Here is a 19,439-nt window from a genome sequence, read left to right on the forward strand (position 1 = left end):
TGATTTGCAGATGCTGCTCTCTCTGCCTACAATGCCTTTCCTCTTTCTGTACCTGCGGAACTCCTATAATATTTCAAAACTCAGTTGAGATGTCACCACCTCCAGGAAGCTCTCACTGACTACCAGCTCTACCCCTTCTGAGTTGGATGTCTCTCCTTTCTGTTCCTTATACTTCATTAATACTTCTGTCATAGCAAAGATATGAATAATAATTATCTTATTGACCACTTTCTCTCCAATTAGCCTGAGAACTTGTTGATAGAAACTATACCATTAACTCTGTCTTTGACTTACCTCCCCCTTAGACTGTCTAGCACATAATAGGTGCTCAGTAATGGTTTAATGAGTAAAGAAGCTCAAAGACAGAGAAGCATAACTGTAATGAGGTGTAATAAATAACAGAGTGGAAGGCCCTGATGAACGAATACAGAGATTGGACCTTTCTACTGGAGAAGAAAACAGAGTCTGGGAAGGTATCCCAGAGGAGGAGATGCTTGGGCTGCCATTGAGGAAGACCCAGAGATCACCAGGCCTGTGGGGAGGAGAAGGCAAAGAAAACAGTGGCATAGGGAAGGCCCTGGATGCCTCAGTCAGCATGGCACACGTGGGAAAATTTCCCTTAGAAGAATAACTCTGGTGGCGATGAGAAGAAGACCCTGATGGGAGGGTGGCAGGAGGGTATCAGAATAATCCACGTGGAGGCCTGAACTGAGCTAGTTAGCAATGGGATACAAATGAGGACAGAGACAAAGGCAGAGAGGTTAAGGTAAGGAGCCCAGCGTGATCCCCAAGTTTCTGGCTTGGGCGACTGGTGGTGCCATTAACCAGGATTAGGAATTAAGAGGAAAGACTGCTTTGGGAGGAAGGAGGCAAGCCCAGGCTGCTGGTGCTGGATTGGAGTTGCATGTTGGACACCTGGGGGGAAATGTTTGTTATCCATTGGGTATGTGAGTATGAGGCTCAGAAGAGAGTCTAACAAGGAATGAAGGCTGAATTTTAACTTCTGTTTTACTTCTGTAATTTGATACTGGGCCGTAATGTTTCAGCCCTGGGTGGGGACCTCTGGCAGAGGGATAATTGGTCCTACTTCTGCCTCTGGTTTGGATATGTGGCCTCTGGCAAGCTACTCAACGTCAGGTTGTGGCTATTGCCTTATGGGAAAGGAGATAATTAAGGAAACCTGGAGAAAAATGTTGCAAATATTGGCTCTAAACAAATTAATTTAGGCCTGTCTTTCATAATTCTCCTATGGAATATGGAGGTCATGCCCCTGAGACCACCCCACTGATCAAAAACTACAGTTCAAAAGCCCACCAAGAACACCAAGGGGGAGTCTTTACCTTCAGCACATTAAAATCCTTGGCCCAGAGAATCCTCTTTAGGTAGAGATGTTACTTTCTTGCTACGACAAATGTGTCTGCTCTTCCCCTCCACTGTGGAGGTGGGAGGTGGCCTTACTTTAGAGCCCTCTTACATTGTGATGGCAAGCTTCTGCTCCTGTTCATGCCCAGCGTGCAGCACCCACCTTGATCATGCTCTCCTATAGAGTTTATTTGCAATTCTGTCTGCATTACTTAGGCTGAGATCTGCTTTATTTAAGGCACCCAACTAAAATAGCATTTTTACAAAGCAACCATTGTGCTTTTCCTGGCCAATTTATCGTAAGTGACTTGAACTGAAATGAAACATATTTTAATCTGAAGCTTCCTGACAATAATGGTACTGTGGGAGTTACCTGATGTGCTAGGTTCAAACCTCTTTTATTCCAAGTATCCAGTCACAAAGGCTAAGTGGGAATTGCTTAGGGAACCCAAACATTTCTGGCAATTCAAGAAGAATTGGTTTTTAACCCAAAAGCTTCTGACAGTCAGGTGTGAGACTGGCAAAGATTTAGCAAGAGCATTAGTCATGTGTGGAGAACAGAGGGTCTCATTTTTAATTCAAAGCACTGCATAGAAAAATTCATCATCAAACCTGAATATCAACCAACCACTCTTTACAAAGGAGGCAGCATCACAATAGCAGCCAGGGAAATTTAAAGGATGCATAATGACAAATCTCAAAGAAGCCCCAGAACCAATCACTCCCTCCAACAAGGTGAATTAGATGCTGGCACTGTATTCAGTGACAAGGCCTTGAAATGTTTACTTCTTGTTTCAATGCAAGGGTGCCTGGTTATTTGGAATTGTAACAAACATTCCCAACTAAAAAAAAAAGTGCTAAATAGCTTAACTATAGCTTCTGCCATACTGGCTAAGCACAGCTAATGTAAGCCACTACAACCTCTGTGCTGTGTATCCTAATTTCTATGAAGAAGCTAAATCAATTTTGTAGCCAGAGTCAGGAAGCAGCTAGGGATTTGCCTCTCCTAAGAAGCAGACAGCTGCAGCTAAATTGTTCTGATGCTCCCTGGGCACAGGTAATCACGAATGCTTTTCTAACCTGTTGGAAATGCGAATTGAGGCGGACGTCTTTGGCTGACTGAATGTTTCTTTAATTAACAGGTAGGAGATCAAATCATTGAAATCAACGGGGAGAGCACACGGGACATGACGCACGCCAGAGCGATAGAACTCATCAAATCGGGAGGAAGAAGAGCGAGGCTGCTGCTGAAGCGCGGGACGGGGCAGGTCCCAGAGTATGGTGCGTTTCACGTTCTTTCACTTTTTCGTGTTTCTTTCGTGAACTGTAAATGCCTGTGCTTATTTATAGACCAACAGCAGTTCTTTAATTCTGCTGAAATCTATATTTGGCTGTCAGTAGATATATGCACACACATGTACCTTTAAGCACAAGATAAATATGTGTGTGAGCTCTGTTTTGCTCTGTTAGGTAGTGTTTAAAATAGCAAACAGAGGAACTTTCAGGGCATCTCTGAGTGTGCAGGGAGATGCAGTTGCCACTTATACATTAGAACTTTTGTAATTTGACTGATAGTCATCTGTTCATTTGAGCCCACAGTCATGTATCAATTCCTAAAATCACACACAAATCACACTGTCCCATAGGGTAGATAACTGGGGCCAGGGGATAAGCAAGAACAAATCTTCAGGGCATGAAGTTTACGCTAAAATGTAAACTTCAGCTCATGCAGTGGTTGCATTTCCTTGACATTTAGGGATATCACAAAAATCCGCTCCTATGTTGTGCCCCCTGTGTGCTTTTGAGGAAGGCATTAAAGAAGTCTTGAAGGAATTCTGTCTCAGCAGCCCATTAAGTCACCGCTGACAGCATTACCAAGAAACTGCTACACGGTCATTACATGAAAAACATCAAATCTGAGCTGGTCTTTAATTAATCTCAAAGAGTGTCAGACAGACAGGTATCTGTGAAGAGCCGTGCAGAACATACCTGTCCAGATTAGAGAACTGGGATCTAACTGCTCAAATTGTTAGTAATTAGCTCAAATTGTTAATCTGGATACCATGATTCTCAATTTTACCCCTTCATCCCCAAACTTCCCTAGCCCATAAAAATTTCTAAGTAATACTTTTCCCTCTCAGATTATGCTTGTTGCTTAAGTTACCTAATAACTGACTGAACACTTCCTTATTTAGTGGAACAGTATAGTCCTGAGTTCAGCTGAAATATCTGAAGTTAAGTACTTTGCATCCAGGGTCTTGAGCATACCCCAAAAATGGCTGTCAAGCTCTCACATTAAGAGTTGGGAAGCATTCAGAAGTTTCAGTAGGGCTGGCTCTACTCCCAAGGAAATATTTCATCCCCGTTCCCCACCCTTAGTGCTTGCATCTAATAAAATGGTTTAAAATATTAATATTAGCAATAAGCACAGGCCTGGTCCTGCATGAATCCCTTCGTAAAGAATCTGAACTCTTAGAATAGAAAAACTATTTGTACCCTAGAGCATTAAATGATTCAGTAATATTAAACTGACCTGTGAGATTCTTTTTTTTTTTTTGTCCTGTGAGATTCTATCACTTATAAAAAATACCTCATCCAAAAGGTATGTTTTACTCCATGGCAAGACCTATTACCTATACCAAGGGATTTTCATATTGATCTTATTGTTCTAACAAATTTATCTTCAAAAAGTTCATCTGAACAGCACGGCCACCCTGAGTTCTCTTTTCTTTCATAGAATCACTAATCAGTCCATATTTTCAGCATCCTCTATGCCAGCTGCTTATCTATAGTTAACAGAACAGTACTATTGATGAACCAAAGCATAAGTATGAAGCTACTTCAAAGCATCATTAAGGAAAAAATAAAAACATGTTTTCAAATGATGAAAATTCAAGATTGCATCAACATTATCCATTAATTGTTAACATCATCCAAAAGTATCCACTGAGGATTATTTTCTAAGAGTTTGTTGAATATCTGGGCACACTTTGGAGGGACTAATCATCAGTATTGTTAACTCTAGCAGTATTGCAGAATATCTTCTACATATTCTTCTAAAATGTAACATACTTGCTGGTAAGGTTAGCACTTGTCAGCTATTTTTGATGTTAGATTGACATAGGTTCTGACTGTAAAATAACTTTGGAGATTATGTCACAAAAGAACAAATTTAAGAATAGAACCACTCCACTAGGAGATCTGATACTTCAGCTCTACTCTAGTCCCTCTCTTCTTTAGGGAAGTAAAAGAATAATCATAAGCTACATACTCATTAGTTCTTCAGGAAGACCTAAGCTGACAGATGCACGGTTATGAATGAGAAACCAAGAAGGGATCAGACCACATCTTTGATGATATTGCCTCAAGGGATATTTCTGGAATCTCATGGTAACTAATGAGGGGGGTGTCTCAGGGGTTCTCAAGACCACCTCACATTCAGATTTGCTAGAGGGACTCCTGGGGCACAGAATATAGCTGTACTCACAGCTAAGATTTATCACAGTGATGTAGTAAGGATTCCCAGTGGCATCATAAGGGAAAGAATCCCAGGCAGTCTTCCTTATGCTCTTTTTCTCCCATGGTGGGCACCCAGAAAGCACTATTTCCTCAGTAACATGTATGTGCTATTGCCATCCAGTGACGTCCGTTAGAGACTCGATGAATGGAGGGCTGCTCATGCAGGGCCCTCTGACTAGCATGCACCACGATGCCAGACTCCCTTGAGGAAAGCAAGTGTTCAGCATAAAGCACAGTGTTTGTACAAGCAGCTGGGATTCAGTGAGATACCCTTACCACTCAGGGGAAGGCTTGTGTTAGTGAAGGGGACTCTTCCAAGTGTGTCCCAGGTGCCAGCCAACGGCCACCCTTGCAAGATGGCCTTTCTGAGGTAAGCCATCTCAAGCCCGCTGTGTGAACTCCCTCCTGAGCCAGGAGCAAGCCAAAGGGGCCATATGTGTGGACCAGCCCAACGACCCCGACCTAAAGGGGTGCCCACAGCTAAGGAACATCACAGTTCCTCGGGCATCAGTTAAACAGGCTGTGCCATGAGGCAGAATGTTTCTGTCCAAGATCAACCACAGTGTTTTTAAAAAATTGGCAAGGAGGTGGGGTAACAAGAGAAAATAACAGCAACAAGAGCAATAAAAGAAAACTGTTGCGTTTACCAGTGGATACAACCAAGAATATAATCCACTTTATCCAAATGCCCCCTCATCACAGGAAAACTCACTTTTTTTGTCAACTCTGAGATTAATCCTGTGTTTGTTTCCTTTGTTTGCCTTTTAGGCATAAAAACTGATCCTTAAAAGATCGCAGAAGGGGGTCATCAGAATCCATAGGGGACAGACCCTGTTAGGGAGCTGTTCAGACTTAACCCAGCCTGGGAGAGTGAACTTTGAAGATGAGGAGACAGAGAAACAGCAGTATGCTAGGGTTTGGGGTGGTATCCACCAGCCGTCCCTCTGATACCTGCAGAATTCAGAACAGCTTTGAAGTGAGACCCTTATCTGCAGCTTTGGCCATGTCAAGGGAATCTCAGTCCAGAGAGATACCAAACTCTCGCTCTGAGTTCTTACGGTAATATGTGACTAAAGAGATGAGCACAGGTACAATTAAAGGAAAAAACTACCCAGGCTAATCCGTCAGATTTTTGACTAAACAAAATCAGTGTGAATCAAGGTGAACTGAAGAAAGGCATAAATATGCTGCAAATGGACCCTCCGTAATTACCCTCACACTACTTGTCAGGCCACACCTCTGCCGATTCAGAGGCATAAATCAGCAAGTGGAGCCACAGAAGTAGAGGCTGCACACACAGGCTTTCGAGCAGCCGCAAGGGGAGCTGAGAAGTGATAAGGGCTCTGGAGAAGTTGCCTTTATAATTGAGTCCTTGAAAGAAGCTCAGCAGATATATTTCAACTCTACTCTAGTCCTCAGGATGAGAATTTGTTGCTTATAAACTCAGTGGAAAGTGTCAGCCATCCCTCCCCTGACATGCAACTCAACAGCTGGCAGAAGAAAACTCTGCTCTGCCATGCAGAGAAAAGAATAAAAAATGATGCATCAAAAGTAGGGCCTCCTTAATACTGGCTGTTTGCTATCTGAATTAGATCTAAAAAGGTTAAGAGAAAAGGAAGCATGTTTCATGATTCTAAAGCTACATCAGGAATAAATTCTACAAATTAGCTCCCAGCCTTGAAATGCAGGTGTCCTTCATTAGCATTCAAGGGATACAACTTGAACATTCCCTTCCTGTATGCACTGAGCCCTGTGGCAAACAGGTCTGTTTGCCAGGTCCAGGGCAAACAGAAGTGCCAGTGGGTGAAAAAACTCCCTCTGCAAGCAGTTCAAACTAACAAGGAACCTTTCCCTGGCGATATGTGCCATTCAAATCTGATCAGAATAAAGCAAAACAGAGGCATGCTGTCCAATTTTGGTCAGTGGTCTGGCCTGTTGATTCTTTTAAAAAGCAACAGGGCAGTTCTGTGTGGCCAGAATGCTGAAGGGAGTCCATTTGTAAACGGGAGTCTCAGTGGTCTTAGGAGGCTGGGCAAAGAAAAGGATGAAGCAGAATTCTCCTAATGTCAATGGCCCAGCAACACCAAATGCCCACACAAAGGGGAAGAAATAGCCACTCTGGGAGTTAGACTTTTGCTTACACTTTCATTTTCAAAGTTAGATGTGTCTTTAATAGGTTTTGACTTGGTTACAGGCCTCTGATAAATGAAATTGTTTGTGTTTTATAAGTAGAATAAAACTGCATTAAATAAGTAGAGAAAAGATTTGTCTGAGCCAGTGACTTATAGCTAAAGAAATGAATGAGCCAATAGTTGTTTAGTTAAAGGTCTCCCTTTAATCAGTAGGTAAAACTGATTTACAGTGATTGTGTCAGAGCTCGGGACTAAGCAATACTGGTCTACTTATATGACAAGAGGCAACATTTATTGTTTATTCTTCTTTAAGAACATACATTGACAAGTAAACATTATGAGCTTGCCCTTATTATCTTATTTACAGTTATTTGCTCAACAAGTCTTTTCTTCCCAATCATATAAAAATACACTTCAGGTATTATATCCCTACTAAATAGTCCATGTGAGATAAGCTCTGTAATTAATATCGTTAGTTAATATCATTACTCTTTCCTCAACTAGACCAGGATTTTCTCAGCACCTCCTCTGCATACTTCGCAGTCACTGAAAGTAAGGTCCAGCATGGTCTGCAGGGAGCTGACAACCTAAGAGTGAAGTCACGTGTTAACAGCTGATTCCAATGCAGGGCTGGCTGATTAAAGGCTACCAAGGGATCTGCTCTAATGAAAAATTTTAAATGGGTTTTATTAATTACTTTTGGAATTTAATTAGAACTGTTAGAGCCTTAAGGACTCTTGAAAACTACTTGGCATCTTTGGCTTGTTAAGCATTTCCTTTGTAATATTTACACTAATAATTTGTGCTTTTTCTGAAGAAAGGACTCTCTGAGTATGGGTAGATCTCTGCTTAGACCATGTTTGAATTATTCCAAATTCCAAGTTAAGGAGCCAAAACTTCATCTAGCAAGTTTGCTGATCATCATCACCTCACTTCCCCTACAGTGAAGAGCTTTGTAACCTCAGCTCCTGAGGCTTTCGGGGTGTGCTGCTGTGCTCCCACAATAAAAGACAAGGGGGGAATAATCTCCACTGCCTTTGCCTCCTCCTCAGAGACCACTTTTAGGGGGGCTTTAAGTGTTACATAACTGTCTGCACTAATTCACCTGCATTTTGAATAGGGCAACAGGCAGCTTGCTTCAATAGTAAATCCTGAAATTTAATTTCAGCTTCTGACATTCATGGTTGAGTGTACCTCCCTTTTCCAGGAGAGGTTCCACAAATCACTCCAGTACACTTCTCCTGAGTCAAACCCAGGCAAGAGGACGGGCTGTCAGGCAGAACTCCAGACCGTGTCCTACTGAGAACAGGGCTCTTCCTGGCTAAGAGATTCAAGACTGCTGCTCTCTGCAGTGTTTAGGCAACCCCAGGAAATCCTGACTGTGAAACTTCCAATAAGTTCCTGTTTCATGGAGTCAGAGGCAGGGGCTTCCTTAAAGAACACACAACTCTGAAATTCCTTTCCCTGCTGCTCCACCAAAACCTTATATATTATTTTGAGTGTTTTTAGGATGAGGGTAAAATCCCATTTCTTCACAGTGTTTATTTGCAACTGTGAACTACAATGATAATCCCTGTTTGGGGATGCTCCTACATGATTTCTACATGCATTTTTCTTCTTAAGGACATATTAAGTGACCTTCCTCCCAAATCCTCACTTGATAGGATTGAAGACTCTGCTAAAATATATTAGATATAATAATATATATTATAATACATAAACATATATATTATAATACATCGTTGCAATTAAATACATATTATATATAAATATAAATCACTAAACATAATTATAATTAAATATAGATATATAATATATATTGTAAATATATTAAAACATATAGTAACCAGGAAATGACCAAGAAAAATGCATTTAGCTCTTGAAGCCCAGCCTCCCGCAATTCCCAAATACTTGCTGGAGGCGGTGAGCGAATGAACCCCCGTAAGAACAGCAACAGCCTCCATCATGGAGACTGCAAATACTGTACTAGAGGCCCCAGTGACCAACTCATTATGGAGAGTCACGGTTTAGGCTCTGATGAGAACATCCCCTTCCTTGCCACAACACGAAGCTGCGCTCTTCCACGAGAGGGCGACCACAGAAGTCCCGGGAAAAGGAGCCCTAGAGGGAAGCGCAGCCGGTCGGGGCCGCCCGGACACCAGGCAGGGTTTTAGGCTGCGCACGCGCACAGCTGAGCGGCGTTGGCCGAGGACTGTGGGAAGCATCGCGCAGGGGTGCCGTGCTCCTCCTGCTCCGCTGTGAAGGCCGGGCCCACGGCAGGTGTGCTTCTGGCCGGCCGCCGCCGAGTGAGCGCAGCCCTCAGCCGGCCTCCGCTGCCCAGCTAGTCTTACTCGCTCTCTGTTGAAACACTTGCCCACTGCAACTTGAAGAAGGGATACTAGGTTGTCCTCGAACTCCACTCCCCACCCCCTTTTTCCGTCTCAGGCCTTTTGACAACCTGCGCTCAGCTCCCCGGCCCCTCGAGGACAGTCTGACCTGTGGTTCACAGCACTGAGTGCTGGTTCAAGACAAGCTCCTGAGCCCTCGTCTACACCAGTTGTGAGCCCGTGCTTGCTAAATGCCAAAATGATTGTCCCCGCTGTCTGATTTTCTTTTTCTCAATGTAGAAATGATGCAGAAAAGGTCTCCGTCCCTCTGAAGGAATTTGCCAACTAACCCTGTTACCCAGGTACTCAGAGCAGAGCCCATCCGAGACCTTAAGGCAGGTGCTTGGGTAGGTCCAGCCAATGGCCATAACCAGCAAACATCAAGTCTACGAACAGCGTACTGGCTTTCATTTTTAAACGAAAGTACACTAGACCTTTCCTTTCTGGTGGAAGAAAGAATGAGTCCATAAGGCCAGATTTTTTTCATTTGAAATTTGTCAAAGACAGGATTGCCCCATGTCCCATTCTGATAAAGACCTCCCAATTCTTTTCACCTGACCTCCCTCAATCAGGAGCAAAGATGAGGTTATGAAATGCCTTACTCCAGGCTTGAATTAGTGCTCTAACTGTAGCAAAATATCTAAACTCTGAGAACTACACATTCTTCAGTGTGCTCTTTGGGATCAAAAATATTTTAATAGAATGACAAACACACAGTTCAGACTCAATAACTTATAACTGTAATGTGGCTCAGATATTTGCTGACAGAACAACCTGCTTCCATATGTCTGTAGTAAGGTCTCTGTTCTTCTCAGGTCACAGATAGTGACCCCTGGCCACATCAGAACCGTGGGTTTTAGGGCTGACCATGTATACTCACAGCATGTGCTTTAAATATGCTAGGCACAGAATACAATGCTCCATTTTTCACATTTCACTACAATGTGTAACCCACACTTCACAGAAATTTATTCCTACCATGTTCTGGGCCCTTTATTTGACCTCTGGCCATGAGGCTTCCTAACATATGTATCTTTCAAGCCCAGTAAAGGCCACATTTAAAATCAAATGAGCACCTTCTCTGTGAGACACTAGAACAGCTTGATCCTTTTTGTATAAATTACTTGCATCTTGGCAGGGCTAAATGGTAAACTCGATTAATATATCTTGAAATTTAATTTCTACTTCTGACATTCAGTGTTAGCATTAGTTTCTTTACCACAGAGAGGTTCCACTTTCCATTAACCCCGGGATGGTAGCTCTCACCCGTCAGCCTTTCTTCCCTCAGACACATACCTCACAAAGGAAAACGCCATGTGGCGTAATGGGAAATTTATGTGGCCTGCTTTTCCATTCTGCATGTCAAAGCCATGCATACACAGCAGTGTCCATGGATCAACTTAGGCTCTGAGGTGGGGAATAACATCAGAATATACTGGTGAAGAGGGAATCCCACCTCAGAATGTCCGAGCTGCATGGATTAAGTTGTTGTGATCACATTAGCCTCCCCTCTGCCTTTACCTCACCTGAGCGGAGCTAAGAGAACACGGAAGCAGGCATCTCTGGGAGTGTTTGCTGCATCTTCTAGGGGCCTGCCTCTCAGACATTACTGACTTGGGCATTCCAGAATTTCTAGCACCCATCTTTGTGTAGGTAAAGAATTATAGCCCACGAGCTGAGATAGACACAAACCAATACAGCCACTAAGAGGTGTCAAAGCACAGCCCTTGTACAGGTGAGAAGTGTTGTCAACAGGCAAGACATTGCTGCATTTTTTCAGCTCTACTTTTGTCCAGAAAATGATTATACTCAGCAAGTCAACTGTGAACTTTATAAACAAACTGTCAGAGGTGAAGAGAACTGTAAGAATTTGTGAAATTATTAGAGAAAATATAAACATGGGCACACCATTTCTTTCTTTTATTCATTGTTCAAACTTTGGAAATGATTACTGTGGCCGAGTCTCAAATGACAGCTGACATCACTAAAATGCCTCATCCTTATTAGAAAATTCTACAAAAATTCTGATATCACCTTTTTAAAATTTTTTTAACATTTTGTGCCTCCCTAAAAGCACTTCAGGATGCCCTCCATTTTTTGAGAAAAATCTACTTTTGGAATACACATGTAGTTCAGTCTTTCACTAATTCCACTTGCTGCATGCTTGATAGGGTTAGCTTTACTTTAAGTCTTTATTCTTACTGCCTAGACAATTTGTATTCAGCTGCTCTAAACATACTAAGCAATCTTAATTCTAACAGTAATAATATATCTTTGTCACTGGTTCTGTTAATTCTAATGATTGGTCCTAGGCTGTTCCTCCCCTTCCTTTAGGAATGGTACCTTCCAGTCTCTCCATGTGCATGAAAAGTGACAAGCATGGGTCCCCATATTTCTACTTATTGGGCCACCCTAAAGACACGGTTTGTAAAATCTGCATGAATATTATCTTTCTCTAATGAGCTTTGTTTTTGCAAATGTTTTTAACCAATGTATAATGCTCTCTCTTTCATAGTAGCTTGTCTAATTACTGCTAGAGTTCTGGAAAATATCTATAGCTGAGACCTAAGTGATAAGGACAGGACTTGTGGGCTTATGAAAATTCGAGATGCACCAGATTCCAGGGGTCCAACCTAGAAGGGGCCCAGCAGGAAGGGGTGAGGGGGTTGGACAGACAAGTTCCACTCCACACACTTTAAAAATCCTCCCCAGGCATCAGTGCAAACAACTGAATTTATTTCTTCTCAGCCCAAGTACTGGGGTGAGAGGCACCCTTTTGGCACCAGACAGAAAGACAGCCACAGTCACCAGACACTCTAGCCCTGGAAACTCTGAACTCTACCTGGCATTGTGGTATTTCCCCAGCCTGCTTTGCGGACTTGCCCACTCAGAATGGGAGCTTCTCATTCCTTCCTCCATACTCAGTGATAGCCAAGTTTAAGGAGAAAAAAAAAAACACCTAGATGAGACTTTCTTTGCAAGTGGGCACTTTATATCTGAACAGTATGCATCACTATTTCAAAATGAACATTCCTAAGTGTTGGCTGTACTTTACCCTAACATTTGATAAAAAAAATTTTTTTAATCTTAATGAAGAAAGTGTTCTATACATTTAAAAAACAGAATACAGATGATAGCCTTGCAAATATGGTTCAAGCAACATTTTTCCATCCCTCAGACACACCCCTAGTGCACCTCAGACACACCTACCATGGGCAGGTGGCTACTGCCACGATTTAGTGGACCAAGATTTTAAAATATCCGCTTCACTGTTCAGCAGAAACCGACACTCATGCTCAGTCCCCAGTTAGCCATACAAACATGCACCAGGCTGAAACATTTCTCAATCCGGGTTTGGTTCTACTCCATACACGCTGTCACAGCTATGCCTACACAGCTTCCCACCAAAGCCTTTGAAGCAAGTTCTCTGAATTTTTTTCTAAAATATATTTTCCAATTGTTAATCCTTCTGACTGCCATCAGGATTGGTTTTAATTTAACATGAAAGGTAGTATTATTTACTGCATGAATTATTTAAGTGGCCTACTGCTAAACATTTTCTTATCAGATACTTTGGTGCTGATATAAGTATCTGTGCACACACATGCATACATCATCACCACCATTCCTTGAAGCTATCCAGAAGTTTTAAATGTCATTTGTCTGAACTTATCTCAGGGACAAATTATTGATCAGGGGAAACATAAAATAGGACATAAAAGAGAAAGCTGAAATGTCCTGGGAGGAAAAGGTATACAGCCATGAAGTAATTAATGGTGAAATCTAGTCCAGTGACCATGTAAAGAGGCATAGATTTGTGTTTCTGACAAAGGTATGTGTTTGCCTTTTAATTTACTGAAACCAGTAAATTAATGGAGGTGAGGGGACCCGAATCATTCAGTTCACTAGAGTCACTACCTAAACAAGGAAAGAAAACCAGGAGGGCTCTTTGTGGCTTCAGTTCAGTCCCACCAACACCTATTAGACACCTTGCCCGGGAATATGAAGATTAGTGAGAGAGCCTCTGACTGTATGTGTTCACAAGCAGTAAGAGTGCAGGGAACATCAGCTAATGGGGCAAGTGTGAATAGTGTCCTCAAGGGGGCGATAAGAGCACAAAAGAGGCCGTGTACCAGAGTTGGGGAACATTCTTCTGTAGAAGATTTTAGCTGAACCTTAAATGACAAGTGTGGTTTCACCAATGTGAGCAAGAGCTGAGGCTGTTCCAAGTGGAGGAGACAGTGTGAACAGTCAGAACGTTCAGAAGAGCTGTCACTCAGGCTGATGGGGACAGGGAGGGACAAAGCCAGAACGTAGGAGTGGGCTCTGTGCACAAGGGCCTTCTGTGCCGAACAAAGAAACGAGAATTTTATATCATCAGGTGGCATCAAAAAATCATTTAAGTGAGAGGGTAAAAATATCTGTATTTGGAAACACACTTTGATAGTATCTAAGTGGATTTTATAGGAAACTTTTATGATGTTGTTATTGTGAAAGTTGGGACAAACGATGGGACAACCAAAAAGACATAGTGGTGGACATAGCATGTTGGGAATGTATTTGGGAGATATTTCAGACTTTTCATTGGCAGAAATAACAAAACTTGGTGAAAAATGAACATGAAGGCTCAGGGCTGGCTGGAAGATGGCACCACACAGGGGAAGGTGCAAGTTAGGAGGAAAGACTGGAGGTTGGTTTGGGACATACTGTGTTGTAGGTGCCCCTTCATGGATTCAAATACTGCTCATCAGCCTAGGTTCTTAATACAAGGCTTTTCAGACTAAAGTGAAGTAAGTGAATGAATGAATAAAAGTCCTACAGTAGCACAAGGTCATCATTCTGACAGCAAATTCCAATTTTGTTGAGACAGTTGCAGAAGGCATAGCAGGATGGCCCAAATTTCCACCAGCCATCTCAGCGTAAGCCAGAACCAGGGGTGTGTGTGTTTAAAATAAATTCCTGCCTATCAGCTAATTTTCTTATATCTCTTTCTGTTGAGAGCTGAGTGGAAGAAAACTAGCTAGTTCAATGTTCTAGATATTCATTCCTGGTTAATCTAAGTTTTGTTGTTTCTTTTTTTTTTCTCAAATCATTGTTGTGACCTAGGCTGGCAGCACAGTTTGCAGTTTGACATGCCAGTGTTGCTTATTTGCTATAAAATGTCATGTATAATAGTCTCCTGGAGACCTCGGGCTACTGGGAACAGTGGGACAAGAGATAACACTGGGTCTGAGTAGGACTGTGTGCCTGCCTGTCTGCAGTGGAAAAGGGGCCACCATGAAAAGCTCTCTAACTTCCCTTATAGCCTCCTGAGTCCATACCAACTTCAACCAGGTTGACCCATAATATGGTTATGTGTCAGCCATTGTTTGGTGCTATAGAGACTCTAGAGATAAATGTGGCACTGTCCCTCGCCTCAAGGTGCTGTCCATCTCACTAAAAAAAAGAGCTGAAAGTATACTTTTGGAACAAAAACATGATGGTAGAAACCCAACTGATAACAAACTCTTGAGATAAGAGGGGTTGATAATGACGAGAATGGTCAGACAGAGATCCTGAAAGAAGCAGTTCTGGAGGTAACAGTCAAGGAACCAGTGGTTCAGGATGGGCAGAGAAGAAGGCAAACAGCACTACCCTTCGAAATGGAAATGTTACTGGAGACGGGTCCTTGCTCTCACTGTGAGAAAGAAATCAAGAACGGATGCAAAAAAGGGATTGAGCATTAAGAGTTTATTGGGAAATAAGATTATAGAGAAAGGCAAGAGTACCTGCCTGAGAGTTGGGGATGGTTAGACCCAAGGGAGAATTGCAGAGGGAACCATGGGGAGCCTTTTTTATATAAAAGGAGATGAATATTCACTAAGTGGGGTAAGTGGACTTAGGTTTCAAGGGGAATGGGTGGAGCTTTTTCAGAGTTTGGGCTTCTTCCACCCTGATGCAGAGCAGAGGGAGTTTTGACTGTACTTGGTCCTCAGAATTGTTATGGGGTGGGGTGGGGTGGAGCTGGGGCATGATCTTACTATGCTAATGATGGAGAGGAATGATTTTTATTATGTTAATGAGCATATAATGTATTTTGGGGTGAGGTTTGGGTCAGCCTCTCCATGTTGGAACTAGCCGGTTTGAGCTGGTGTATTATCTGTACCCTCGCTCCCCACATCCAGCAAGAACAGTTTATAAGGAATGCATAGAATATAAGCAAGTACCTAGCCGAATGTAAACACTGGCCGAAGTCCCCTCCTCTCCCTGCTCATGTCTGACTACCTATCTACTATAAGGGAAATAACATGTTGTGGTAGATGATTTTGATGCTAAGAAGCAAATGATGTGACTAGACCATAGAGTTCCCATCAAAAAGCAGAGAGAGAAGTGCAAGAACTTTGAATGCTTGGAAGAAGCCAATATCCGGAAACCAACTGCAAGAGAAAACAGATTATTGAGCATCACACTTACAGGGCCAAAGAAGTGTTTTAAGGGTGGTGGAACACATTTTTGGGGAAGGGTTTTTAATCCTGGGGGCCCATTAGAATCACCTGGGGTAATTTGCATTTAAAAAATACCCATAGAGTCTCCTCCCCACACTGATTAAACCTGATAGATTGGGGCATAGTTATGCTGTTGGGTTTTTATTTTTTTAACATGCCCCAGGGGCAATGTAAAGAGCAGTCAAGGTTGAAAGTCACTGGTAGATCAGACAGGGAGTTAAGTCAGGTAAGGAGGCCATGACATAGCTTAGGAAATGCAGGGACGGGGTAATGAGGTGCTGAATCAATAGAGCAGAGCAGAGGTGATGATGCCAAGCATCTTGATAAAAGAGTTGTAAGACTTGGGCACTGGTGGTGTAAAGGGAATAACAATAGCGAGGACTCAAAAAGTATCCCCAGGTCACACAAACACCCTAAGTATGTGAGAAGATGGCAGAGCCACTGTTAGGAATAACACAGGAAAATTCAGAAGTTATGCTGTTAGCAAGCTAGGAGACCTTTCAAGAACCACTGAACTTCTGAGGACATCAGTATTCTCATCTGTACAATGATATGACTCGGTTATATGATGTCTTAGTGTTAGGTGAAGAAAGCCAAGGAAACGCACGAGTGCAGATTGGTGACAGCAGGATTTAATAGGAGGCCTCACTACAGATGTAGTGAAGGGCTGAGTCGAGGAGACTACAGCGGCGAAAGGAAAAAGTTTTAGGGTTCTATAGTAATCAGCCTTTAGCCAAGCGGATGTTCCCAAGGATCTGGACAGGATGCAGGTGCAAGATTTCCATCTCTTGGTTAGCGGGACTTGAGCCCCGCGGATGTTCTCAGGGTCTGGACAGGATGTTTTCCAGCCCCTCTCTGGGCCTGCAATTTCTCTAAGAATTAAACTCAAAATATCACAATTAGTTTTCTTGTGTCTGCCTTCTCTACACTTCGTTCCTTGAAAGTACTAGCATTGAAAATAATGTGATTGAACTAGTCTGGAGGTAAAAAACCACGTGGAATTTTAAGATGTGTGTGTGTGGACTTTCAAATAGTAACTCACAGCAAGTGTGAATTCACCTCAGAGTGGTGAACCTTCAGCTGGTCAAACCAGACGGGCAGATGGGGTCCCCCCACTTGGTCTGCACAGAAAGGAAGGCCCGGAAAGGGGAGGAAGAACATGGATTTCCCTCAGTGCCTGCTCCTGGCTCCAGGTCACTCCCTACTCTCCTGGGACAGGTGAGCAGTGACACAGTGGCCACTGTCCCTAATAACCCCAACTTTAATGAATGGACACAATCATTTTTTCTATGACTACTTGAGGTTCCTTTCATACACTGGGCTTTTCTGGAGAAAGATTGTCTTTTGTTAAGATAGTGTCTTTAAAAAAATAAGTTGGGTCATTTTGTAATTCAGTATGAAAATTCACTAACACAAGGCAAGCCAGTAGCAGGAATTCTTAATGTCTCTTTTTATGTTCAAGATGTCTCTTTTTTATATAAAATATAAAAAGGGAGAAAATTATCTTTTCTAAGAGAAATACATCTGTTCAGTTGGCCTTTCCCATTACTCCCACCCATAGCTTGTTTCCCCCGGCCTACAGCTATCAGTATCTTTGGCGTGTTTTTCAAAGTGAAACGTCAGGCGATGCCCAAGCCAAAAACAAAAAAACAAAAAATGTCACTGCTTACTCAGCATGTAAGTGAATGTTGAGTGCCTTCCGTTGTCAAACACAAAACTGAGTCCCCGTCTTTCTATACCCCCAGCCCTCGGGCATGGAGGAGCTCTATCTGGAAGCCACTGGTCGTGAAAAGGTTAGATCACAAAAATGTAAGATGGCCAACAAGTGTATGGTAAGATGCTCAGCCGTCATTAATAAGGAGATACCACCTCACACCTGTCTGATGGCCACTATAGACAAAGAAACACAGAAAATAACTACTGTAGGTGTATGTAAATTGTCTTTATTTTTTTTTTGTAAATTGTACGGGTATTCGGCAGCCCTCAGGGAAACTAGGCAAGCAGTGCTGAGTTTCCTGAAGGAGCTGGTCAGTAGGAGGAGAGCCTCGTTATCCTAAGACTGGCGCTGGTCCCTCTCATTACCAGGGTTTTGTTTCACCATTCTTGCTGCTGTTTAGGTTCTTACCTTTGTTTGATTGGTTTTGGGATGCAGACAGGGCATTGGAGCTCCCCAGGGGAGGAAGGATGGGGGACTGCCCAGGTGCAAAAGGAAGTTGGGAATCTGTTGATGTTTCAGCGGTTTACTTATTTATGTTCTTTTGTACCCACCTCTTTTCACCAAGGCATCTTTGAGGCTGTGGCTCAGGTTCAGCGGGGAGCAGGAATATCAATTGTCCTGCCAGCCCTGCTAAGTAGGAGCCTGCAGAGCTAATAGAGCAGAACCCTGATTCCCATCCAAGAAGCTCACTGACGAAGGGCAAGTGTTCCCATCCATGTCCATCTGCAGCCTTAAGTGATGGGGACATACAGTGGAAATGCACAGCCAGGTGATTGTGGCTTATAAAATGGGACATGGAGATCCTGGCATTCTGTGTGCCTTTCTATGTGATCTTGTTTCTTATGAAAAATTTTTTCAGGTTATTTTATCTGTTTCACATTTCCTTAGCTACTGGATCAATTAGCAAGCCAGAGTCTCATGCTAGCCCCTGAGAGAACTGTCCCCTCCTGCAGACGGAGGCCCAAGTGCACTCGCTGAACTGTTCCGGGCTTCGCAACCCATGGTGCCTTGCACAGCGTGGCATGAATGAATGAATGAACAAATGATTCAGTGCTAGAAAGGAAATAGAATCAGGCCCTGCCCTTCAGGTTATGATCTATTAGGAAAAAAGGGAAAAAGGAACCAAGCACTCCTATAACTGAAGGGACTTGAAAATAACTGTGGCATAAGAACATAGTACATACACACTCGGATGAAGAGGCTGTAGAGTAAGCCATGTGGTGTGGGAGATGTTCTAAAAGAATTCCTTCCAGTCTTCAGCATTTCAGTATGAAAATTAATTCTTTTAACTAACTGCAGCATCTTTTGCTTATATTTATACTAAATGGCCGCATTTATATATTAATATATATAAAAGATATATATAATGCATATTACTGTATAAGGTGACTGCATCCTAAGAAAGAGCCACCCAGTAGACCTGGTTGCTTCCATTTAAGAGAAGGTACAAAATAAACTCAATTCATAAAAGAAAGTAGTATTGATCCAGCTGATTCTGAGGCAGATCTCATGGGGGTACGGGTGTGCTTGAAAAACAAAAAGCTAGAACTAAGCCTTTAACACCTCCCAGCAAGCTGAACCGTTGGTCTGGACTGCTGATCGGGATGCAACAAGAGCTGGTCCATTATTTTCACCTCTACTTCCAAGCGAAGAGTAAACAAGTTTCCACCGGAATTTTTTTCTCCCTTAACCTTTTCATCATCCGTCTCCACTCTCTGATCTTTCCTCAATCCACCAACCCCAGAAAGTGGGTTCTTCTGCTTTGGAACAAGACTGGTGGGAAGGGAGCCCTCCAGAGAGGGGAAGACAGCCACAAACTCCACAAATTTTGCTCTTG

At 42.7% G+C, this 19,439-nt stretch overlaps 1 protein-coding gene across 8 annotated transcripts in view; it reads left to right on the forward strand.

The window, feature by feature from the left end:
- MAGI2 (membrane associated guanylate kinase, WW and PDZ domain containing 2) overlaps nt 1-19,439 on the forward strand; it is a 1,446,279-nt gene that overhangs the window by 1,387,172 nt on the left and 39,668 nt on the right. For 5 of the 8 annotated variants that reach the window (XM_073238936.1, XM_073238938.1, XM_073238937.1 and 2 more), the window contains one exon: nt 2,505-2,643. In XM_073238936.1, the coding sequence (XP_073095037.1) occupies nt 2,505-2,643 (139 nt within the window). Of the gene's footprint in view, nt 1-2,504; nt 2,644-11,712; nt 11,824-19,439 lie in introns of all 8 variants that reach the window. The other 3 variants (XM_073238939.1, XM_037021507.2, XM_073238941.1) reach the window with 2 other exon arrangements.

The sequence above is a fragment of the Manis javanica genome, chromosome 6 (genome assembly GCF_040802235.1).
Source record: "Manis javanica isolate MJ-LG chromosome 6, MJ_LKY, whole genome shotgun sequence".
In the NCBI taxonomy this organism is placed as follows: Eukaryota; Metazoa; Chordata; class Mammalia; order Pholidota; family Manidae; genus Manis; species Manis javanica.